The following is a 23,163-nucleotide window of genomic DNA, read 5'->3' as shown; positions in this document are numbered from 1 at the left end:
GTTGGCAGTTGCTGCTAGGGCCTTTCTCATCACGGGCTGTACGTCCATACGCTTCTGCAGCTTGCAGTCATTATACTCCTGTGACAGCCGTAGAGGCAAATGCACACAATTATTTACATTTATCCTAAGGTATCTGTGTAATTATCACTTTAAGATTATGGCTTTTCTGTACTATGACCTTTCTGAACCTATTATGACACTGTCATAGATCTATGTGAGCAGGTCAGGTGGGAGATTTTGTAAATTAATATTCTTGGGTGCATTTGGTATATATTCCGCCATAATATGGTGGTTTATCAGTCTTTTCCCCACACTCATTTCTTGCCGGCAATTGTGCTAAAATAGATAAACTACCTTACTCTAGCGAATTGGTCCTGGCTCGTGGAACAGGTCTAACTGTCCTCAGCAGAAGTTAAACAGTGCAGCTTACTTTCTTGGAGCCCTTTACTGCCCTCCCATGGTTTTGAAGACTACTGATCTGCCTGAGGGACAGCAGTGGGGCTTGAGACAAACTGAATAATATCTAAGACTATCATATGATTCAATAGGGCAAGTTTTTCCACACCATGCTGTTAACCAGTGATAATAATGCAGCTCAATGGTTTCAATGCCACTGAATTGTCAAGTATTTTCAGGCAAGTTCCTAAGCTGGCCTTGGCTGGGCATCAAGAAGCGACTGGTTGAAAAGTACACCTTCACTTTCATTAAAATGTGCCCTGAGCTATGCTTAAAAAAAAAAAAAAAAAAAAACCTGTAATAACTGATAACACTTTTGAGTCGGAGTTTTGCCTTTATACATTCTTGGATACACAGAAACAGTAACTAAATAAATAGAGACATAAGGGTCAAAGTCAACCGAAGTCTGGATTCTTGGTTTTATTGAAGCCAGGTCTGACAGACATTTTCCTTATTTTTATCGGCATAAGAAGCTAGATTCCACATGGCAGCTCAGAGGCTACAGCATTGTGTTAAAGTCATACAATCAAACTTCTGAATTCCTTTCAGACACAAAATGCAGCCAGCCATGTGGTTACAATGTCTTGATATCCTGAATAAAAAGGACTGGAAGCAGAAGCTTATAGTCTCCTATAGATGTATATTCTCAATAGGGATTGAAGGCAATTCATTTAATATGTAAAGAGGCGGTCACTTTCAACTGAAGTTTGAAGAGTTAAAAAAAAAATCACTGTTCATCATCACCTGTTTGTTAGTTAATCTTGGGAATCTTGCAAAAAGCAAGTGCATATTTGAAACAAAGCAGCATGAGAGCACTTCATTCAACTCAGCACAATACCAATATTCATGTGTGGTCATGTTTCATCAAGATAAATCAGTGTAGGAGGTCAGATTAAAGAGCTAACTTGGCATTACAGTATTCTATTACCAACTGTTATCTGGGCAAAATATTAGTCAGGAACAACAAAACACGTCTTTGCAGGAATTAAACATGAAAATGAGTACTTTACATGGGCAGAAAGGACAAACCTGGAAAAATAAAGGGCATTTATTTGGTTTATCTGGATATTTCCCAGAAGACATCCCAAACATCCCTAGCAAAAGAATCGATATTAAGATCACAACATTACCAGGAGAACAGGGTTATAACATTTGATTGATCTTAACTGTTAACCACCAGGGGCACCTTCCATTACTTAATGAAGCAGCAGAATGCAGATAAATAATGCAATTTTAATGTGTGGGTAAACGTCTAAGAGCAGTTTATTACTACATGTTCTAAAAGGCAAGGCAGGAAGAAAAATATGCATTCTGTATCTTTAACTGTAGCAACAGGGAATCGATACAAGTGTCCAAGGGAAAGTGCTTATTTCAACATGTGGCGGTGCTGCTCCCAGCTGTTATAGTATTGTGCTTCATTCATTTCAGCAACAGATCTCAGGTGCATATCCCGCCCAAACACAATAAACAATAAGAACTTCATTTCATCAAATGAAAATCCAGAGCAGTTATAGCATTATCTTTTTGACAACAAATCAAATCATGCAAAATTAAAGTAGACTCTGCACACCAGCGTGGTCTTGTGGTTATTCCCTTACAGAGCAAAAAAAAAAAAAAAAAAAAAAAAAAAAGTTGACCCCTACTTGCATTGTCAAGTAGAACGTGTTCACAGACAGGATCAGAAAATCCACCCTGCTAAAATAAAGTACAAGTCCTTCCTCTGACAGGTGAAACGCCAGACATGGTTAGGTAAGGTATTTCTATCATTTTACTTAAATATCTAACTTCAGATTAATTTATTAATCAGATTAATTCATTAACAATTATTAATTCATGATGTGTATACACACCAGATTTGCAACCAGGTCCAATGTTTGGAATGCTTTCTCCATGAAAGGACAGGAGAAAAATGGCCGCTTGTTAATGATATGGGTGACTACAAACTAAACACTGGTAACTTGTGTCTTTGGTTTGGTTTTCCAATTCACTCCAGTTTTCCTTTTTTTGCAAGCACTTTTTTTTTTTTTGAAAAGCAAACAGCTGCTCCTCACGTCTGCCATGAAATCTGTGAAAATTGCTGAGCTGCTATATCTGGATTAATTAGGGCCTTACATATAGATTTAAGAATAACCTGCACTTATTTCACTATGATTAGACTATGATAAGCGCCATGAAACCATAAATTACAATACAGATAATTTGATATGGTACAGTAATGGTTATAGTTACAAAATCAACAGAAAACATGACAAACAATTAAGCAACCCCTTAAGGACACAAAGGCTGATTAATCAACTAAGAGCAATCCTGTGTAAAGGCAGGGTGCCCAGAGTGACTTTTTTTTTTTTTTTTTTCCTTAGCTGTACATTGAAGGCAAAGTCAACATTTTCAATGGGCACTCAAAGAGACCAAACAAAAAGATTTGACTGGAAACACAGATTTCCTACAGGGATGCATTTCTAGAGCTACGTCATGTAGAAACTGGGAATGTTTTAACTGACATGCCAAGTACAGAGTGGAAAAAGATAAAAATAAAAAAAAGACAGTGCTGTAAAACATTGCAGGATATGGGTAATTTGTTTGTTTTAAACCATTGCAAATACTTTTGTCTTTTGGCCGCAAAATAAGTGGTTTAAACCACATTAAGTGTTCGTCTGTGGGACCCCGATGCTCTAACTCGTGGTTTCCTCTAAATATCAGCAGCCTTAACAGTTTACATGAAGGCATTCAATCTATTGCTCTACTGAACATTGTCAACTAGGCCACAGAAATTTTACTTCTGAAAGATTACAGACCACAGGCTTGTACAAAAAGAAAAATGTAAAACGAAATAAATAATTTGGATGACAAGAAATGGACAAAAACCTTTAACCGATAGTGCTACAGTGCATTTCCTCTTATGTAGACAAGCACCTCTACTATGACACAAACGGTTAACTGTGCGAGGCACTTGGGAGTTATAGTAGGAAAGATGCTGCCCGACCCCTTCCCCAAACATACACACAAACACCTGTAGCCAACAAAGAAGCACTTCTGTTGCAAATTCTATGTCTGTCAAATCCCAACCAGTCTCATTTAGCCAATGAACTTCACTTCAGAATTTGGATAGAAGAACTGCATTTTGTACAAAACCAAACTTACAGGTGAACAGCAATTTTTTTGTATTGATATTTACACAATTGTTCGAGATGACTTGGGCCCACAATAATGTGGGGCAAATAGTATGGTACGCTATCAGCTATCTAGATTTGTCATATTAGTGTCATGACGTCAGTGGCATTTTAACATATTACGTGATGTAGCTGAATGTTTCTTTAAACCCATGTACGGTGCAGAGAAAAATAAAATAAAAAGGAGGAACTTTTGTATAAATACATAAGTATCATATCCAACATTTTTTTTAAATACTACATATGCTTGCAAGTATTTTAATTATTTTCCTTGATGAATATATTTAGAGTTTAAATATCATTCCAATCGCAACCAATTTCCTTCCATGAGATTAGCTGAACCAGAGGCCACAGGAGCAGCATATTTCCACTCTTTAAGCAGGAGAGGGTGTTTTACCCCAGCAACTGGGGGGCCTGCAGCCCAGGGCATTTGGCTGGCTCCCAGGGAGTGTGCACACATTACCTTAAACTGACATCCCTCACAAAATAACATTTACAGTGGAAGAGAGCACAGAAACAAAGCCAAGCCTTCGACATGCCTCAACATCCCATATTCATCTCCACCTTGGTTATCTCTCTCTTCCCATCTTACCAAAACACCAAAATATCTGATAGCATCTGAAACTCATTTTGGCGAATCCACTGTGTGCTGACTGATATAGACATTGGGAATTTGGTCAATTTAACTGTTTTGAAGCTCATCATGTACAAGTTTATTTTTCCAGAGTATTAACGCAGTGGACGATACAGCTGTTTTTGTTGCCTTCACGCTTCGTTCTCTGTCGGCGGCGGTATGTTGTTAGCTGAAACCATGGAGTCCGGTTTGCGAGTCATCCTGTCCAACTCAGCCTGGACATCAGTCAAACCCGGCTTCTGCCCTTGGGAAAACAGGAGACAAAAAGCCAGAAAGTAATCTCCTGTAGCTTCTGTGTGTGCATCCATAAATAACATACTGCTACGGCCAGCAAGCAGATGGATAGGGGTTGGATGGTGATGCAGTCCCATGCTAGAGACTGGCGGCACGCTGCCATGGTTAACACACATGCAAAACCAATCATAAGACAAAAGAGAACATGTATTCATGCATTATCCTCTCAGCTGGGATTCACAGAGATGTTAACACTTTTCAGGGCTGGAAAGAAAACAGACATGTCAGTGGGCTCAGACAAAGAGACAAATTAATGTAGTGTTTTCCTCTTCCATTATTTGGGTACACCCAGCTATTGTGCATATTTGCCTCAAACCAAAATTAGCACAGCAGAGTTAAACAAACTGTGTGTTTGAGTTTGACATAAGATTGCTACCATGCATAACAGCCGAGGTTACACAAAAAACAGTTTGAAAAACACCAGGTAAATAAATCAGTTAAAACTGCATGGCGAGCAAGAATGCAGTGAAATATGGTATGTGTAGCAAGAGAGATTAGTTTTATCGGGAGTTTGTGATTGCCACCTCTGTAATCACATGACACATGGACATGGAGGTTGGGTGCATACAGGCCTGTCACCAGTTCCTCCAGATGTCAGAAGGTCAGACGGTGTCAAAGAGGACAACTTGTCCTTTTCTCCTCTATTACTTCATCTCTCAGGCTGTAGAAATAGACCTCCAGACAACAGCATGGTCCACGGCCATTATCAACAACAGACCCTGCATCTGCCTCTTCCTGCCTTTTCACTTACATGTGCATGTTATCCAGGTCCTGACTTAGATCTACATGTATGTGATGGGTACAACCAACAATGACAACAGCCAGGATCATGCTCGCGGAACTCTTTCCCTAGTCAAGTTTAGTTGTTGCCACTATCTTATTTCTGAAACAAGTCAGTAAGTCAGTTTGTGACATTTCAGTTTCTAGGCCTTCCCTCCTTCAACAGTTGTCCAGCAATAAGCTTTAAGAGCTGTTGAAAAGGTGACTGTTAAACTCCAAGGAACAGGGCTGGGAAATAGGAATGCTGTCGTCTCCACAGGGAGTGGAGGTAAGAGCACTGGGGTCCAAAGCTGTACCTGTTTTCTTGGCGGACCCTTGCACTCCAGCTCCAACTGCTCCAGTTCCTGGGCTCCCTGGGGATCCGGTCTTTTTACTCAACAGACTGTTGAAGAAGTTAGCCAGCACTCCCTCATTGGCAGCTGCCCCTACAGGAGAGCCACAGACAGACAATAAAAAATAACTAAACATTGCATGGTAGAACAGATTTAACAATTACTGCTTAATAGTTTAGTACATTTTAATATGGAGCTGTTCATAGACCCGCTTCCCTGCCTAAGGTGTACAGTTCTGCCCCAGACGAACAATGGTCATGCTGGCTACCTGTGCAAACACTGCAACTCAATTTGCAAATGACCAAAAAAGGGAACAGGAGACAACATCTGTTCTTTTCCAGTTGCACACTATTTCATGTTCTTCAACTGATTGGATGCACACAAGTGATTATTTTGGAAGTGTATGTTTGATTTCAGCCTGCAATCTTATGGGTAATTTTGTGTTCAGCTGTTAACTTTATGTAGGCTGCATACCAATACTGGTGCACTGTGTCCTTGAAGCTCTACTTATACAGTAATACAAATATTTATTTCAAATAACAGCAAATATTCAACTGAATTCATAAACAGACAAATTTTTCATTCTAGTTTATACCTTCACACAATTGGATTCATACTGGATTGTTGGACTAGCACACACACTGTCATGATTCACAGCCTGAAGTGTTTCATTTTTCCAAATTACTAGCCATTAACAGCTTCAATTATTTCTTTTCAAAGATGTATCGGGTCTCACTAACATATCATCACTGCCTTATGAAATCAGATACAATTTTCATCTTACAAAATTAGGGCCTAAACCCTAACCCTGTGGTTATCGAGGAATGGTATAAAGCAGTCTGACATGACATGCAGTAACCTCTGGTGCACACTGTAATTTTGCTCATGCTGAGAAAATCTTTGTCCAGGACCACTGCTCATTGTATTTGCTGGCATCCTTAAAGGATTATACAAGGGCTGAGAATAAATGAGGCTGAGGTGTGCTGCTGTGCTTGCCAGGTATCAAGGAAAGTGCTCTGAATTCAAGAATTACATATCAGAAAGAAGGTAAAAGAATGAATAAATGTCACTGATTGCCAAAAAGTAGAGAAACACCAAGCTAACGCACAATCTGGTTGGTAGTGGCTATAGCATAGTCTGCTTTCTGTTTCTGGTTCTGGTTTGCTTTCACAAAGGCTAAACTGTCTAAAAAATGTTCCTTTTGGGTATCCAGCTCTCTCTCTGCTGACAGTATCACAACTTAAGACCACTGGAAGCAAAGGTTAACAGTTATCCATTAAGTCTGGTTAAATAACATGTCTTTAAACTGGAATGCAGTAGTCTCACTGCTGTACTTAATGATGGAGAACATGTCAATATTTCTGCCCAAGCAAGGCTGAGCCAGGAGGCATGCAGGAATTCATCGTTACATGAATTATTTTAATAGCTGCCTGCTGGGGGCAGTGGTGCAGCATTCAAATGCACACAAATGTAAAGCACAACATTTCATTTCAAGGGTCCATACACTTTATCCATAAATAAGGGCATTAATGGATGATCTCGAGGTCATCAGAAAGTACAGCAGAAGACAAGCTAGGGAGCTTTGAGTGACTGTTGAAAATATGAAAACTAAAATTATTAGTCAAAGATCTCCTACCCTTCATGTTGGGGTCAGGCTTTTTGACAGCAGTCATTGGTGAGCCACTGGTCACGTTGGGTTGGCCAGCACGGCCCGAAGGCCTGGGCGAACCTGTCCGTCCTGGAGACTCCTGAACACAGAAAACAGAGCAAGAGTGAGGTCCTACACAAATGGAAACAAATGAATGAATGGCATTACATAAACTCTAAAACCATAACATCACAAAAATTCTCAGGAATATTAAGGCACTTGCCGTTGCTCCTCTTGTTGGTGTGGCCGGTTGCTTAGCTAACAAAGACTGCAAAGGGAAAAAGTAATAGAAAAGTGAACAGACTGGTTCAGATTTTGTTTCCATTTTACAATAAATTACTCAAAATTAATTTAATTCGTTATTGTGGATATTGTAAATTCAAAATAAAACTAAAATTACATTTGAATTTTCAGGCCAGTTGTGTCAAACAATAGTTGCGATTATCTATGTAAGATAACAGATTACATTTTTATCTAAATTTGTTAAGGAAGCAATAATAACAAGAACTCCATTGTGGAGAGTATTACATCAAGTATGTCAGTCCTTGAGGACTGTTGTTATTCTAACATTACAATTACATACAATCTTTATATATTTATATTTTTCCCAATGTGCAGCTCTAAAAAGATAACGTGATTAGTAAATATAAAGCTAGAGTGCACTTGGTAGAGCACAAACCTTTTTTGATACCAGTATCAGTGTTTATAGTCTCAAATGTGTTTAGATGTCCCCAAGTTTACAACAAACAAGACAAAAACCACTGACTTAATCCTCATAAGAGGCAAGAAAAAAACTCCCTCAAAAAAACCCAGCAAGGGAAAAAACAGAAAACCTATGCCTGAATGATTCCTGAACTTGCAAAGCTGCAACCCCTGTAACAGTTCATAATTTTGTAGCATTTGTCTTTGAGGTTTGATTTTCCGCTAAAAGAACACGTGAATGCAATGCTGTTTAGCAGCTGACTTCAAAGTCTCGGATGTTAAACTTTACCACCAATACATGGATGCAGCATGAGACGTAAGGGCGGAGAATTAAAATCTTCTAACTGCAAAAACCTCAGTTACAAACAAAAAGTTAAATACTTCTTGGGCCAAGGGCCATCTGTCCACCAGATTCAGGCATAACTGGTGTGTACCATCTTAAGTTATCTTGCAAACAAACAGACCTCCTTCCACTGACAGAGAGAAAACGTTCATCCTTCAAGTCAAAACACTAAGCACTCTTAAAATGACTTTACATTTCATCATGTAAAACCTTTGCATTTTAAAATTTGTATGCAATTAAGCATGGATTCCTAAGATCCTAATTTTTCCAATCAAATACTAAACATGGTTTTAGAATTGTTAATATTTTCTTTAAGTTTTCTTTAAGCTACAATCTGTAATCCAATTTTTCTTGACAGCTTGTGCTAAATTATTCAAAACAATTAACTTCTGTAAAATGCCCATTGTAAATTTCAGTAAAATTACACTGGAAAGAAGACAGCATTCCGAATACAGAATCAAGATTTTTAGGAATTAGGATACATGAAAACATTCAATCACATCATCATTCCAGTAGAGGCAGGAAACTGGTTTTAAACATATAAATATAGTTTCAGACAAGAGAAAACTGAACCCAGTAAAGTGAACATTGACTCCAAATTTGTGAACAAATGTTAGGGCTGAACAATATGGTAAAAATATCCATGCTGCGATTAACATTACAGATGTTACGATTGCGATGATTCATGATTTTAGTAGGGATAATCATTTTTGCATGATGATTTTTTTTCATTGGAAAAGCTATTTAAATAATGATGTTGTGATTTTGTCTGTACCAAACAAAAATGCTATCATACATTTGGAAAATACAATTTATAGACCAGAATATCACTGTAGCACCATCATACTTTATCAAAAAATTGCAGTTCCTGTGATTAGGATATTGCACTTGGCCATATTGAGATTTTAAAGATATTTCTATTAACTGTTCAGCCCTTATAAGTGTCCAAAATATTTACTGAGAAGCCCAACTTGGCTATCAGAAGTGGAATTCAGAATATGTCTGGTATCCTGACTTCATGACATCCAAACCCAACAATGTCAACAAAGACACATACCTGTTGCTTCATCAGGAACACTTGCTCGTCCTCGGCACTTATCTCTTTGTCATGAACGAGCTGTAAATAGGAGAATCAAGAGAAGACAGAGCCATCAAGAAAACGAGCAGCAAGCAGGATATCAGTGGCAACAAGGACAAAAATGATAAATAATGCAGGTGGTTATTTGATGGCACCAGCATTTTGTCTGGTTGCACCCTACCTTCCGTACTGGAGGCTGTATGATGAGATCTTCAAATGGATCCTCAGGTGTGACTGTTGTAAAGTTTTCATACAAAATTGCAATTTTCTTCTCATTATCCCACCCAGATGGACTGAGGAGGGGAGAGAGAGTTTACATTAGGGAAAATATATATTTTTTGTAGATTGAAAAAAAATCCTGATAGTTATTTAGAAAATTTTCAGTATATCCATAAAACTGAGAGGAAAACGCAGTTTATGATGTGTCAATCTTCTGTTAGCAATAACAGCTAAATGTTTAAATGATCATCTAATGACATTTGAGTCAGTTGCCAAAACACAAAAACAAAGAAATCGATAAAACATGACTGCACTCAAACATATTCCACTGTCACTCTCCAGAAACACCGTTTCTAATAAATAGTATAAAAAACTGTGATAATGACCAACAGAGCTCTGTACACACGACTTTGGAAACGAGCTCTCGCTACAGCACTTCAAGCTTTCCAGAAGTTTTTAAACGTTATCCCCTGAGTGCAGGGTGAAAATTCAATACTTAACGATAGCAGATGTTTGTAAAAAGAGTGCAGAAGGAAGAGATTTACTGCCACTTTGAACACAAATTTACCAATAGCTGATTTGTTTGACTTCTTTGGCTGCATGGGAATACCTCATGGCTAGATAAAGTGTGTAATAATTCATATTTTGAAAGAGAGAATGAAAGACTTCTTTGGATTCCAAGTCAGAGAGCTCTGACAGCTGGTTAGGACTTCACTCACATGAACACTGCATCCTTCTCCACCACTAAGGCAGGTGTGGAGAACTGGAAGTCATACATTTTATGCACTATGTATTTATAAAGCAGATCCAGATTCTTCTCCTCTTTCACTGAGGTGTAGATCAGGCCAGCTCCATCTGTTTGGCTGGGTTAAGACAGCAACAACTGGAGCAGGGGTTGGCATATACAATGGAGGAGGCATTCAGCAATTAAGGGGAACACGGGTTGCTTACCGTGTGATGAATCAGTGTATGATGTGTGCCCCCCTAAAGGTATAAAATTTATACAATAAGCAGATAGCGCGGGCCTTCTGACAAACCCTGATCTATGACCCATCTGTCTTTTCAGTAAACTTAATGGGATTAAACAGAAGTATGCTGAACAAAACTGTATTAAATTAACCTTTAAACTTTGGATATTTTTATATTTGTTAGGGTGAGGTCAGTGTCATAAGGCTGACAGTCTGATAGCAATGTAAACAAATAGGTTTATTAGAAGAAGGATACACTGTAAGCCAAATCGCCTGAGGTGGGACTGGATGAAGTCAAAGTGCTCCTCTCTGTAGTCAAGCTCCTTCTCTAATAGGCTGACTGCATCACACTGAAAAATAAAAGAACGGAAGGGAAAGAAAGAGATACACAACCATTACAACTAAACTCAGGCCTCTTTTCTCTTAGATGATATGAATAAGAATAGCAACATGTCAAGTTAACATTTCTCTCTGCTGCCTCATTTTTTGCATCTCAGCCCAAACAACCCTCTTCTACTTCCTCTTCTGTCCCTTCAATCTTGTCAAATCATTTTTTCATCTTTTTTCATCATCTTTTTCCCTCTTTCCCTGGCTTTGCGGTTTCTTTTATTGCCTCTTCTTTTTCTGCTTTTTTTGCTTCTAAAAAGGAAATACAGAGCAGTAAAGCTGAGGCCAAGGGACCCCACCCTGTCTGTCACATATTTGTAATTCCCCATGGTGTGCACAAGGGGGAGAGGGTGGACAACATTCACACCAGCTTAATATGACTCAAGGGCACCAAACACTCGCTTCATTAAATTAAACAAGGCCATGTCAGACAGCAGGGCCCAGTTAAATATGCAAGACAGTCATCAAATATAAATACTCTTTGTATTGGTATAAACTCTCAAAATGGGGGGAACTGAGAAAATTTGAATTTAGATTGAACTTTCTTCACAACTGTCACAAGATAAAATAATAAACCCTGCATCTACTTTATCACTGAGCAGAATCAGTGCCATGTGCTTCATTATTCACTATTCAACATTTCCTAAATGCCTGGAATTCTGGAATGATGACATATTTTACTGATTCTTGAGGATTCAGGCAGGCCATTTTCTCATTTCAATAACCAGTTTGCAAGCTTTGAAATTTGGAAATGTGAACTTTTTACAGTATCTTTGTCCATCTCGCTCTATTAGACTGAACAAAAACTATGACAGAAGTGACACTGACAGCGCTTAAACTGGAAACAGTTATTAATTTTCTTAATTCTCTCTTCATATGAAATCTGAGAAAGAGCAAATAAAAGATTTTAATGATTAGTACTTCCTCAGCCAAGGTGAATTTCTGGTCTCAACAAGGGCAAGACAGGCAATTAAGATGAAAAAGCACATTCACCATTTCCTAGTCACAGCTAGCATGTGAAGCTCTGCTGATGGCTACACTGTGTTCTTTAGCACTAGCCTTGCCTAGAGGGCCAACTAGCAAGTATAATGCCAGCCTTTCATCAGGGACAGGGTGCTGCTCACAGGCAACAGCACACCAAAAAACTGCAGACAACAAATAAGACCACGGCTGAATAGGACTGGGCCAGAGTCTACATAGGCAGACACTCTGAGCCGTGATGTTTTGTTTTGTTTAAAAATGTATCAACTATATGGTCCTGCTGAAGTCTCACTGAGCAAGACATTGATTCCCTATAGGCACCAAGGGTGCTGTTCTGGAACTGTCTCTGACCTCTGACCTCCCCTTTGAGGGCACAAGTGAAAAGGATTTCCTTGCAAGGATCAATCGTTATAACATATCACCACTGTGTTGGTCTTTTGTTCAGGTCTAAGGATAAACTCAGAATCTTTCAGATGCCTTGCTGTGGCCACTAGTGCTTGGACACAATGAGTTCAGTAATTTCCATGGCAACAACATACGCTAGGCAAATGGATTACATCTGCTAAAAACATGACAGAGCATTCCATATTCAATCAAAGATATCATGACATTGGTTTCTGTCCATATTACCCAGCCATACTGTTTACGGGGGGTTAACCCACAGGATTTCTTAGGCAACAGGATACACCTACCTTTGTGCAAACTATTAGCACTGGAATGCCCAGGTTGTGTGTGAGTGTGTTGTCGCTAAGTGGTAGCACAACGCTCTCGTCTTCTCCTGCTGTCTGGGCCCGTCTCTGCGGAGAGGCCGGGGTGACTTCTTCTGGTTCTGTGTACTCTTGGAACGCCTTCACCACTAGCGAGAAAGAAGGAGGATAACGAGTGAGACAGAGAGACGGTAAGAGAGAAACAGAGAGAGAGATGGTACCAGACCGTTTGTGTATGCTATTCGTGGTGCACATATGAGCACATGAAAATGTTTACATCTGCTCAATCACTGTTTAAAAGGTGTTCAAAATTTTAAAGCGAGTCAGATTGGTATACAACAATGACTTGTACATTAGTCTTAGTGATCTATTGTTCACTAACACTAAAAATGGACAATTTATGACGTATATTAGCCATTCCTGGGGCTGATTCAAATCATCTATCATAAACCTCCAGCAGCTGACTGAGCAGTCTGGATCAAGCATAATTTTCTTTTGTGTCAATGCATTTTCTGATAGCCAGAAACAGCATAAATTAAAAACAAAAACAAACAATCAATCATAATATTGAATGGCTGAATCTGATTTGACCGTCAGGTATAGTTCTAGCCATTACATTGACTTAGGAGGGAAAAAGGGGGAATGGTAGTAAAGGCGAAATATGGCATTGTTCTGGCCCAGCTGTGCAGACTTTTACTTATCAGCTGCTGTGAGGTGGAGGGATTTTAGATGCAGGAAGCTATGGCCTACTTCCTCAGAAGCCTCAAGAATGCAGCTGGGGGCGGCCCACAAAGCCAGATTTACTTCCCAGTTTTGCCCCCAGTACTATCAAGGGTGAACCAACTCCTGCAGTCTGCAACATGGGTTTTAGTGTAGGCCTATTGGGAGTGAACAAGTGTGAGCAATGTAACAGGGAATCCCTCTTTGATTCAGGATTACACAAATCCACTGCGTCTGAACAAGTAAGATGTACTGTATGTACAGCACAAGGGTAAGAAAATTAAAATACCAATTTTACCTTGTAACTAAAAGATAAAAGTTGAAAGTACTGTTTTTCCCTGCCTGAAGTTAATGTAAAGAGTATATGTACATATAGTATAATTTTAAACATAAATTAACATAAATTTAACATATTTCCCCCCCCAATTGTGAACTGTGAGGGACTGCTGGAAAATGATTTGATGTTGTCTAACAGACAGAGTTGAAGTTAACAGGGGGTCTGCTGAGTCTAGGCAAGGCAGGGAGCTAGTAAGATTTACTGACTGACACATCACAGACAAGATGACTGATGATGTTAACATGAAGTTAAGCCCTGATTAGATGAGAAGATTTTGAAAACAGACTAACTGGAGGACTCAAGCCACCCATGTCAGCAAGCATTTGCCCTGCTGAGGAATCCAGTGTCGTTCAGGTCACTGAATCCCAACCAACTCCAAGAGTGCTGCTCTCTCTAATGGACCCTGTGATCTGACCTGCCTGTGGAGGGCAGCCATTAAAAGCACCTTCTCCACACTTCCCTACAGGGAACATTTACCAAAGTATTACATACTGATATTTGCCAAATGACCACAATAACAAATAGAACAGTGCAGTGTATGTGTGTGTAGATAGATAGATAGATAGATAGAGATATGGGTTGAGAGAAAATGCACCATTACTGCACGTGGGCTCAAATAACAAAAATGGAGGAGTGTGACACAGAATGAAACTCGCTGCAGAACTCCAATACAGAACAGGTCTCACAGCCCAGTCAAGACAAGATAAGGAACTTGTATCTAAAAAAAGGGGGGGGTGCTTCTGTTATTTGGATATATGCATTCTGACACTAATCAGAAAATCGCTGTTTGCAAAGTACACCGCAGACAAAGTCCCAGGTCAGATTCCAACACAACAAACCTTCTACCACCTACAGGAGAAACATTAGAGGCAGTACAGAAAAAAGAAAACATGCAAGCTACATGGAAGGCAATAATTCAAAACAAACGCAAATCCCAGCTCTGTTAAACGTCACCTCCAAATAAAAGGAGAAAAGAGAAAGTGTCTTTCAGCTGTATTTAGTAAACAAAATTATCAAAAAGTAGTCAAGCATGTGTTTTTTTTCTTGACAAATTTTTCATCGAATTTACAGAAATGATACTGTGCCTGGATATATATTGTTTTCCGGATCTGAAATTATCCATCTCGTGATAGAAGATTTTGTCAATATTGCACAGCCCTAATAACAAAGAAATTGCACATGGTATCAGCCAGTATCACTTACAAAACAGCAAGATGCACGTTACCTTTAACCAGTAAATATGACTAAGTGTGTCACAATTTTATCTGACAGACACTAAAATAATTAAAGCTGCAAGCAGCGTTGGTCGGCCCTCGCACCGGTGCCGGTCCGTCACGATGTCACTGAAGTGCAGACAATTCATCCATTTTTCCCTTTTGTAAGGGTATTTTTTGGTGCTTTCAGTTGGAAAGAGTTTTGGGCTTTTATTTTGAAAGGCCCAGGATGTACTAGTGTGTGAGTGACATGAGTACTGCGCTATTACATGAGTACTGGCAGCTGTGTCATGATCAGACCAAAATGCAGGCAGACAGAGAAATCCCCATGCAATCCAATGGAAAAATCGATCAAACCCACCTCTCTTTGAGGTAACGCCGCTCGGGCATCGTTTCAGTTACAGACGCAGTTCAAAGTTTAAACGAGGCACAAGACTCGGCTCTATAAATCTCGTATTTACACTATTTTGCTATCTTGTACCGTTTTTGAATTACGGCAGTTTAAGTTTGACTGTTTTCTCTGCTCCTGCTGACGGTTTATAATGGGTGTGTATTGCGGAACTGCCCGTTGCCTAGAGTGAGTCACATGACCGGGCAGAGTGCAGAGGAGAGGACACCAGGGTCCAAAATGTTGGAAAAGTCTTGACAGCGGCCACAAACTTGTTCCAATTTAAAAATTTATTTCATATTTTTGTAGGAATTTTCGTCCTCTTTCGTGTGGCATAATTTCCGAAGCCGTGCGACGTTTACTTTAGACGCCACGGGCCTAATTAGCTCCAAGTGTGCGCCTCTTCACGCCAAACTCCATGGGAAAAACGACGCCCTCGAAGTCGGCAACGCCGACTTCGAGGGCTTATAAATCCCAAACGGTTCGAATGAATAATAAACCTTTAGCAACTTTTGTTCAGCACTGTATCCTCTTTCATCTATTAGCTTTTTGAGCCGCCACGATTTACGGCCTAGGAGGAGATAGATTTGGCGTAAAGCGAAAAATCGGCCGTGACTTTTACTTTGAAGGGCAAATTGCGGACTTCCTGTTGGTTTTAGGGCTTCGGTCTTCACAACATTTTTTGTCGGCCTTAATGAGATCTACATTTCGGCGTTTGTTTCGTCTTTCTGTCACATTCCTGTGGGCCGCTAGGTCAGGTTTTGTGTGCCTAGGTGGCGCTAGCGAGCCCATTTTTCATCCGTGGGACTGCGTTTTCCCATTTTATCGAATTTTTCACCAGACCTGGGGGGCGTGCCAAATTTGGTGAGTTTTTGAGCATGTTTAGGGGGTCAAATTAAGGCTCAAAGAGACGTAATAATCATTTTGGGGAGAAGAAAAAACGGTACAAAAACAATAGGCCCTTCTCCCTAAGGGAGGGCTCGGGCCTAATTAACTAGCAGAATGTTGGTCATAAACTGACATCATAAGATGTGCACATATGTTTGAAACTTTAATAGTAGCTGAGATAGTTAATCTTGATAAGATGTAAGAAATAAAGATAAAGGTGGTTATACTAGGTGTTTCGAAAGTATGCTTATTATATAGACATATTAATACTGGCCAAATGAAAGTTTATTTTGTAAAAATGACAATCTATATTATGACGACTTCTATAAAGCTTTCATTTCCTATAAAACTGTATATGTACATCTAACTATGTTGGTCTACATCATCCAGTTGAGTAATAAAGCCTTAAAAAGATTGCTAACCCAAGATACGCATTTGCTTTTTTTTTTTTTTTTTTTGTTTTTGGAATGATGCATTTATTTGAACTTAGTAACATTTATCCATAATCAGTACAGTCAGAGGACCGTTTCCCTTACCTGGTATATATCTGCCTAAGCCACATGACCTCTGGGCTGATAATTGCCTAAGGAACATTATTCCAGTAAGACACTAAGATGCCATATGTCCCGGTGCTGAACTGCAAGATGGCATATAAAAGCATACACAACTTCAGTATTTTTTGTAGCATAGCCTGAGTAATGTGAAATTATAATATTGGGAGCTGTCTGGTATTATCCGACCCTAAAGGGTCACTGGGCCCTACAACCCCAAAGTTTTGAAAGATGAGAACTTTACCTATTTAAGGCCTATCAGTTGCCTCAGGTAGAGGCAAATGCATTGTTACACCCTACCAAGAAGCACTATGACTGAAACAATCTTTACTATACTATGACACACAGACTGTGTAGCAGAAACAGCAAAAGCATAGGTCTTTTTTTCCAATCAGACATTAAATTTGAGTGTTGCATTACTCACATTAACTTACAATTGTCTGAAATGAAAAAAACATTATTGGAAGGCATAAATATTAACTGGCAAATTTTTAGCTTGTTATATTTAAAAAACACTTGCTGCATTTGATCAGTGTTTGCTGAGCAAAGTTAGCTAGGTGTATTTAAAAGCAACCTCAAAAACAATTAAGTCATATCAGCCAAAAACCATGTTCCTAGTGAAAGGGGGCCTGACAAACTCGAGCAATAGCTCCTGCTTTCATGTCACCAGGGTGACAGTGGTGTAGTGTGAAGCCCAAGATTAGGCTAGAAGAAAGGTGGTTTTGCTGTTTCAGAATAAACTTAGATTAAAAGCAACTGAGTGGCAAATAAGTACTGGGATCAATTTTGAACTGGTGACTAGTTTATGTAACTGGCCACAGGCCTAGCAAGGCCAGTGCACAGATTTCCTATAGCTGCCAGGCAACTTGTTTCCTGTAATTTCAGCACAATGCTCCTTAAGTGAAAACAAAACAGCCATATTGTTAGCCTACCAACCATTCCCAAATACAAGAAGTGGCAAAAGAGATCCTGTTTTGCTATAACTCACAGCAGTCACAAGGTGGATTTACTCATTTTTCTAATGTGTGATGCAGCAAAAGGCTGATCCTGTAATTTGCCTTGAGAAAACTCCTGCAGACAGTCTGCTCCAGTTATAGCACAGTTAAGAGTCAGAAAGTCCAGCCCACTGACTGAATTCAGACCAACTCAGTTTACGTCCCTTCCTTTTCCCTGACGCTGCCATTGGAGGGGAGGGAACTATGATGCAAGACTCCTGCAAGACCGCCTGGACAAAAGCCACTCAAACATAGCCTGCTTCCCACTCAGTTGCTCTCACTCACTGTGGCTTTCTTTCGCTGTCTCTCTCTCTCTCTCACTCTGTCTGTGTGTGTGAGTGTGTGTCTCTCTCTGACGCACACACACACACACACACACACACACACACACACACACAGAGATACAAACAAACACACACACTTTAGCTTGATCTCACTAATCTGCCATGTGCACTGATGACATCTTAACTGACATGCTGGAAGATATTTTATCTGGATGACATGCCTCAGCTAAACTGAAATGGGTGGGTAAAAAAGGGTTTGGCAACAGAGAAAATAATTAAGTTGTCCTAGAAAAGTCTGGCCAACAAATGTAAAACATCAAAAGCCCAAAAAACGAACAAAACTATCAGTGTGGCCTCAAGTAAAAATACAAGGCACAAAAAGATTATTACTGCAAAATTGTGATGGTAATGATAAATCTTACAAAAAAAAAATTCACTGTGTAAACTCTAAAATATGCTTACTACTCATCACTTTGCCACCAACTTCCTTGTCCTGTGTCACACATTAGCCAGGAGGCCGTGACACCATGGATTGTTAAGTTATAACAATATTTCTAACAAACCTAAACATTTCTCAAATAGCTGATCAAACCAATGTATGCCATTTCATTAAACAACACGATTCTGTGATGAATCATTTCAGCCTTGAAAAAGCAGTAAAAAGCAACCTTTGAAGTGTTCTCTATAAAACCCCGCAGGCCAAACAAACTCGTTTGAAAAGAAACCAGAAGAGTGCACTCAGTAGACTGCAGATCTCCGCCAGGCGTGTTGTCTTACCTCAGCGCGCAAATCTGGACAGGAGCAATTCCAAAACCCAATTCCTAACCACTTTTATTCCCCCTACCAGGACAAGGGCAAATACGTAGGCACTACCTGTATATCTCCCTTTCTCCTGTGCTCAAACTTAAGAGTTATCACTCAATTGCGGTACAAAATGGGTTTTTCAAAGATTTTGAACCACCATAACAATGAGAGGTTCTTGATCATACGGTCACAACAGTGCACAAAAAACATTAAGCTGATAGACTCCGTATTAAGTGAGATTAGCTATGGACAGACACACGCACACACAGACAGGCACACACACGGACAGATTCACAAAATCAAATGCATGATCCCCTCCAGGATGCTGCCTTGCGGAGATAACAATCTTTCCAAACATAAAAGACCTGTTCATGAGCCAGAGATGATCATTTCTAAAATTAACAAGATCACAGCCAGCCATTGATCTGCAGAACTTGCCTGCAGTCAGAACACACAGCTGAGGATCATGGGCCTCTCGGATGATGACCTAAAAACATCTATGACAATGTGTAACGTTACGTGGTGCTTCCTTGCGATCTATGCTATGCAATGACCAAGCTTCCCTTCCTTTGAACAGCTAGTCAGCAAAGAGTCCAGCTTTTATTATGTAACCCTCCCTCTTGCCCACACCCTGGGATGCTTTAGGGCCCTTTCTGGAGTACTTTTAAAGAGGCGTCTGAATTTTATCACTTTCCTTAGCCATCCAAATCAACTTAATTTAATTTATACATAATACATACATGTATTATCACCACCTCATGGCAGATGCTGTGCATTAACACACTAAATAATTGCTTGGATTTACATCAGTCCTGAATGTGACTGATATTTTATATATGTACATAGAGATAGATAGATACATACGTACATACATACACTATATATATATATATATATATATATATATAATACACACATACAATCTACAAATCAAAAGCTTGACCGATGCTAAAAGCATGCATCAGTCGAATCTATTTACTTATTGATGATAAATTAATTATTTAAATATTCATTTTAATAGGACAAACTACTAACTTGAAGGGAAGATCTAGACAGTTACTCAATACACAGCACACAAGATCTGTAAGAGGTGGCCCAAATTTCTGAATAGCTGGGCAAGTCCAGCAGACCCACTACAATTCTCCTGTGAAAAAAAAAATGCTTAATTTTCGAAATATAAGCCCTACTGAGATTGTCAATACACATTTTCTTAAAGATTTACTATGTAGGGAATTTAATTGATACCAAACAAACTGTAAGTCTCATTGAACCAAACACAGTCAACCATTACTTACTCTTCTGCTCCATTTCTCTCATCTCCTCAGGAGGAACCTTGAGTTTGTCCACATGGTCACGTAAAACACTGGCCCACTTCTGTAGGGACTCCATAATGGTCCAGGGCCGAGACATATCCACAACAAACACAGCTAGGCTATCAGCTAATGTCTGAGCTGATACAGCAAACTTAAGTAGGCCTTTGTGGTATAGGTCTCCATCCAGAATCCACACATTACACCGAGTAAGGTCTGCAGAGAAAAACAATGATGACACAGCTGCAATCCTTCCTTGCTTTAAAGTGTCAATGTTTTGTGCAGACACAGCCGCTAAACTCACCGTCTATGTCCTCATCATGAACATTTAAGTACAGGTACTCCAACCCCCGTCCTTTCTTGCTGTGATCAGCTCCTTGGAGTTTTGCCATGATTGACGTCTTTCCTGATCCATCCTCACCTAGAGGATATTTTAAGAATTAACTTCTTTACAGACATTACCTTTGTGTAACACAAACATAAACCATCTTCATGGGCTGGTCAACCCTTGATATAATATGGTGACAAGTTCTGATCATTTCAACTTACAGCCTATTCAAAGTGTCTTTACAGTCTTTGCATTAACAGTGGTTCCATATCTAGTGTGATAAGTACAATCAAGATGTTATGAAGACTGGAAACTACAGCGTTTCACGTGAGTCTAATTGGTTACCTACCAAATACCAGTATATTTTTCCCCGATGGTAACTTGGAACTTGAACGGGTTGACACTTCACTCAGTATTGAGGTCCTGCAAGGTGTAACAAGCCATATGTCTAAGTGTTACAAAAGACAGAGGTGTAAAGACAGATGGACAGAAATGTACCATAGCTCAGCAGGCAGCTCATACCATACTTTACGTACTGAACTTTAGGGCGTTACACTTTGAGCAAAGTGGCAAATTGACAGCTCTGTCTCCCAACATTTAATTGCTCCTGCAACTGTAAGGTTGCACTCATGTCAGCTAACGTTGCATGACTCAGAAAAACAAGCTTGTAGGTAAGATAACTTTATTAGGCTGTTTTAGCTGGCTAACTGATATTTCCGCGACAACACAAAAAGCAGGAAATAACAAGTCATGCCAAGGGAATGCTCCTGGACATCAAAAAATAAATTAGGTCTTGAGTCCTTTAGACATGCCAGCTTGAATTAAGTGAAAATTAGCAACCTTATTGATTAGCACTGACTAAAGCCTTGTTTTATACTAAATTTCGACAAGTTTACTTGGCATTAGCTTGTTAACACTGACGTTACCGTTAGCCGGCTGTATGGAGCATAACATCTATATATGCTAACTGTGAGTAGTTGGCTGTTAGCCTGACGTTAAGGTGGCCCAAGCAGGCAATATTATGAATGGTGAGCTCTATTTCACTAATTAACACAAGCACCTTACACCAGACAACTAAGTCAATACTAGGTAAAGCAGTAGGCAACATTAGCTGGTGAGTGACAGCCTGGTTAGCTGATGTTAGCTGGGATGCTAACGTAGCTAGCAGGCTCGCCGCACTGGCTCAGTTTACTGCCACTGCTAGCCGGGGCCGGTTTTCTGATGGAGAGCAACCGGCAGTGACAAAGCAGAACGATAACGCCCGTAGCTTTCCCTGAATGGTCTCGGCAGGCATTTAGCTGTTAAAGAGCAGTGTAACTTGCCAAAGGCTTTGTCCTTCTTCATCTTCGTTGTTATTGTCGCCTGCCCCAGCTGCGCCCAGGAGCTGTTTCTCCAGAACGGGAGCCATCTTCTCTTTCTACAACCACAAAGGCAAGGCCCTACTTGGGCGCCCCTAGGACCTCCTTCGTCAAGCGTGCGTTGGATTCATTGTCTGCTACGTCGCGCCGGCACCCGGCAGCATGGGTCCACCTCTGCGAGGGGGGGCTTTCGGTTAAATCACAACGTTGGCAATATTGGTCGTTTTATAAATTTTGGTTTATTTGTGCAGGAGAGGTTACAATAATAACAACAACAACAACAACAACAACAACAATAATAATAATATCATTATTATTATTATTATTATTATTATTACTACAATAACAACAACAACAACAATAATAATAACAATAATAACATTTTTTGTCATAATAGTAGTTGCAAGCAGCAGTCAACAAGGCCCAAATAAATAGCTAAATCGGATGAAGATTTAACTGTCATAAAAGTAGGGGAAATTTATTTTGGGAGCAGTTCAAAATGGGCCAAAACTAACAAACTAAGCATTGTTCTACTCTGCTGGAAAAGTTGTTTGTCATGACAAAATGTAGGATATCTTTTGGCATCTAATAATTATCCACATAGAAAGACTGACTGGAAGACATCCCCTGGTTTAACTGTCATATCTGGATTGTTACTACAGCGCCCCGCAATGGCCGAGTACTCAATTTTACAGAGTAGTTAAAGACAGCCTACAAACTTAGGTTGCATAAATCCATTATGTTTTATATTAATGGACCATTTCTTAATTTGTGCAACTGATGCTTAAACGTGATTGACTGATGGTGGTCATGCTTTTTAGATATGTTTCAGATCTTTCTGGACATTTGTGAAAAGGTGAATTGTACAAAATTTCAACCCCACTGCGGACTAATGGCCAATGAGTTATTACCATATGAATTAAAAATTTCCTATAGTACCACCTTTGAAAAAAAATTCACCAAATTTTGCATACATAAGAATTAATAGTTGTCTATGAATATCAAATTTGGGTATGATCGCACAATGCTTTTATAAGTTATGGATATTTTCTCAAATAGGCACTGCCTGTGATAAGCTCCTTATACTGTACACATAAGCGTATGTCTTACATTTTCAGAGGAAAAAAAGAAAAAAAGAAGTCAAATATAGAATTCCCTTCTCACCAGTGCAAAAAAAACAAAGAAGTGAAATCAGAAGTTGACCTACGGCTCCCATATTGTGAATAATAGGATAATGATATGGTAAAGGTAGAGAAAAATTGCTGCAATAAAAAGAAGGGTGATTGC

At 39.5% G+C, this 23,163-nt stretch overlaps 1 protein-coding gene across 2 annotated transcripts; it reads right to left on the bottom strand.

The window, feature by feature from the left end:
- Nucleotides 1-851: 851 nt before the first annotated feature.
- dync1li2 (dynein, cytoplasmic 1, light intermediate chain 2) lies at nucleotides 852-21,999 on the bottom strand. Of its 2 annotated transcripts, none has more exons than XM_030080620.1 (13): nucleotides 21,841-21,999; nucleotides 20,868-20,941; nucleotides 20,495-20,611; nucleotides 20,176-20,406; nucleotides 12,685-12,848; nucleotides 10,881-10,974; nucleotides 10,376-10,511; nucleotides 9,619-9,730; nucleotides 9,417-9,476; nucleotides 7,538-7,582; nucleotides 7,303-7,414; nucleotides 5,631-5,759; nucleotides 852-4,504 (listed from the first exon to the last, which is right to left on the bottom strand). In XM_030080620.1, the coding sequence occupies exons 1-13, from the start codon at nucleotides 21,924-21,926 to the stop codon at nucleotides 4,392-4,394; spliced, it is 1,473 nt and encodes a 490-aa protein (XP_029936480.1). In that variant the 5' UTR covers nucleotides 21,927-21,999; the 3' UTR covers nucleotides 852-4,391. The 2 variants fall into 2 exon arrangements, with proteins under 2 accessions (XP_029936480.1, XP_029936487.1); XM_030080627.1 differs by having other exon boundaries at nucleotides 852-4,499; nucleotides 21,841-21,926.
- Between the last annotated feature and the right edge of the window lie 1,164 nt (nucleotides 22,000-23,163).

The sequence above is a fragment of the Myripristis murdjan genome, chromosome 3 (genome assembly GCF_902150065.1).
Source record: "Myripristis murdjan chromosome 3, fMyrMur1.1, whole genome shotgun sequence".
Lineage (NCBI taxonomy): Eukaryota > Metazoa > Chordata > Actinopteri > Holocentriformes > Holocentridae > Myripristis > Myripristis murdjan.
Note: the sequence above shows the minus strand (reverse complement) of the source record. Positions and strands in the feature narration are given on the sequence as shown.

Coding starts and splice junctions, on each gene's coding strand:
- dync1li2 (XM_030080620.1), bottom strand. CDS start 21,926: ATGGCTCCCGTTCTGGAGAAACAGCTCCTGGGCGCAGCTGGGGCAGGC. Junction 20,942..21,840: donor GAAGAAGGACAAAGCCTTTG/GCAAGTTACACT, acceptor TACACCTTGCAG/GACCTCAATACTGAGTGAAG. Junction 7,415..7,537: donor CACCAACAAGAGGAGCAACG/GCAAGTGCCTTA, acceptor TTCTGTGTTCAG/GAGTCTCCAGGACGGACAGG.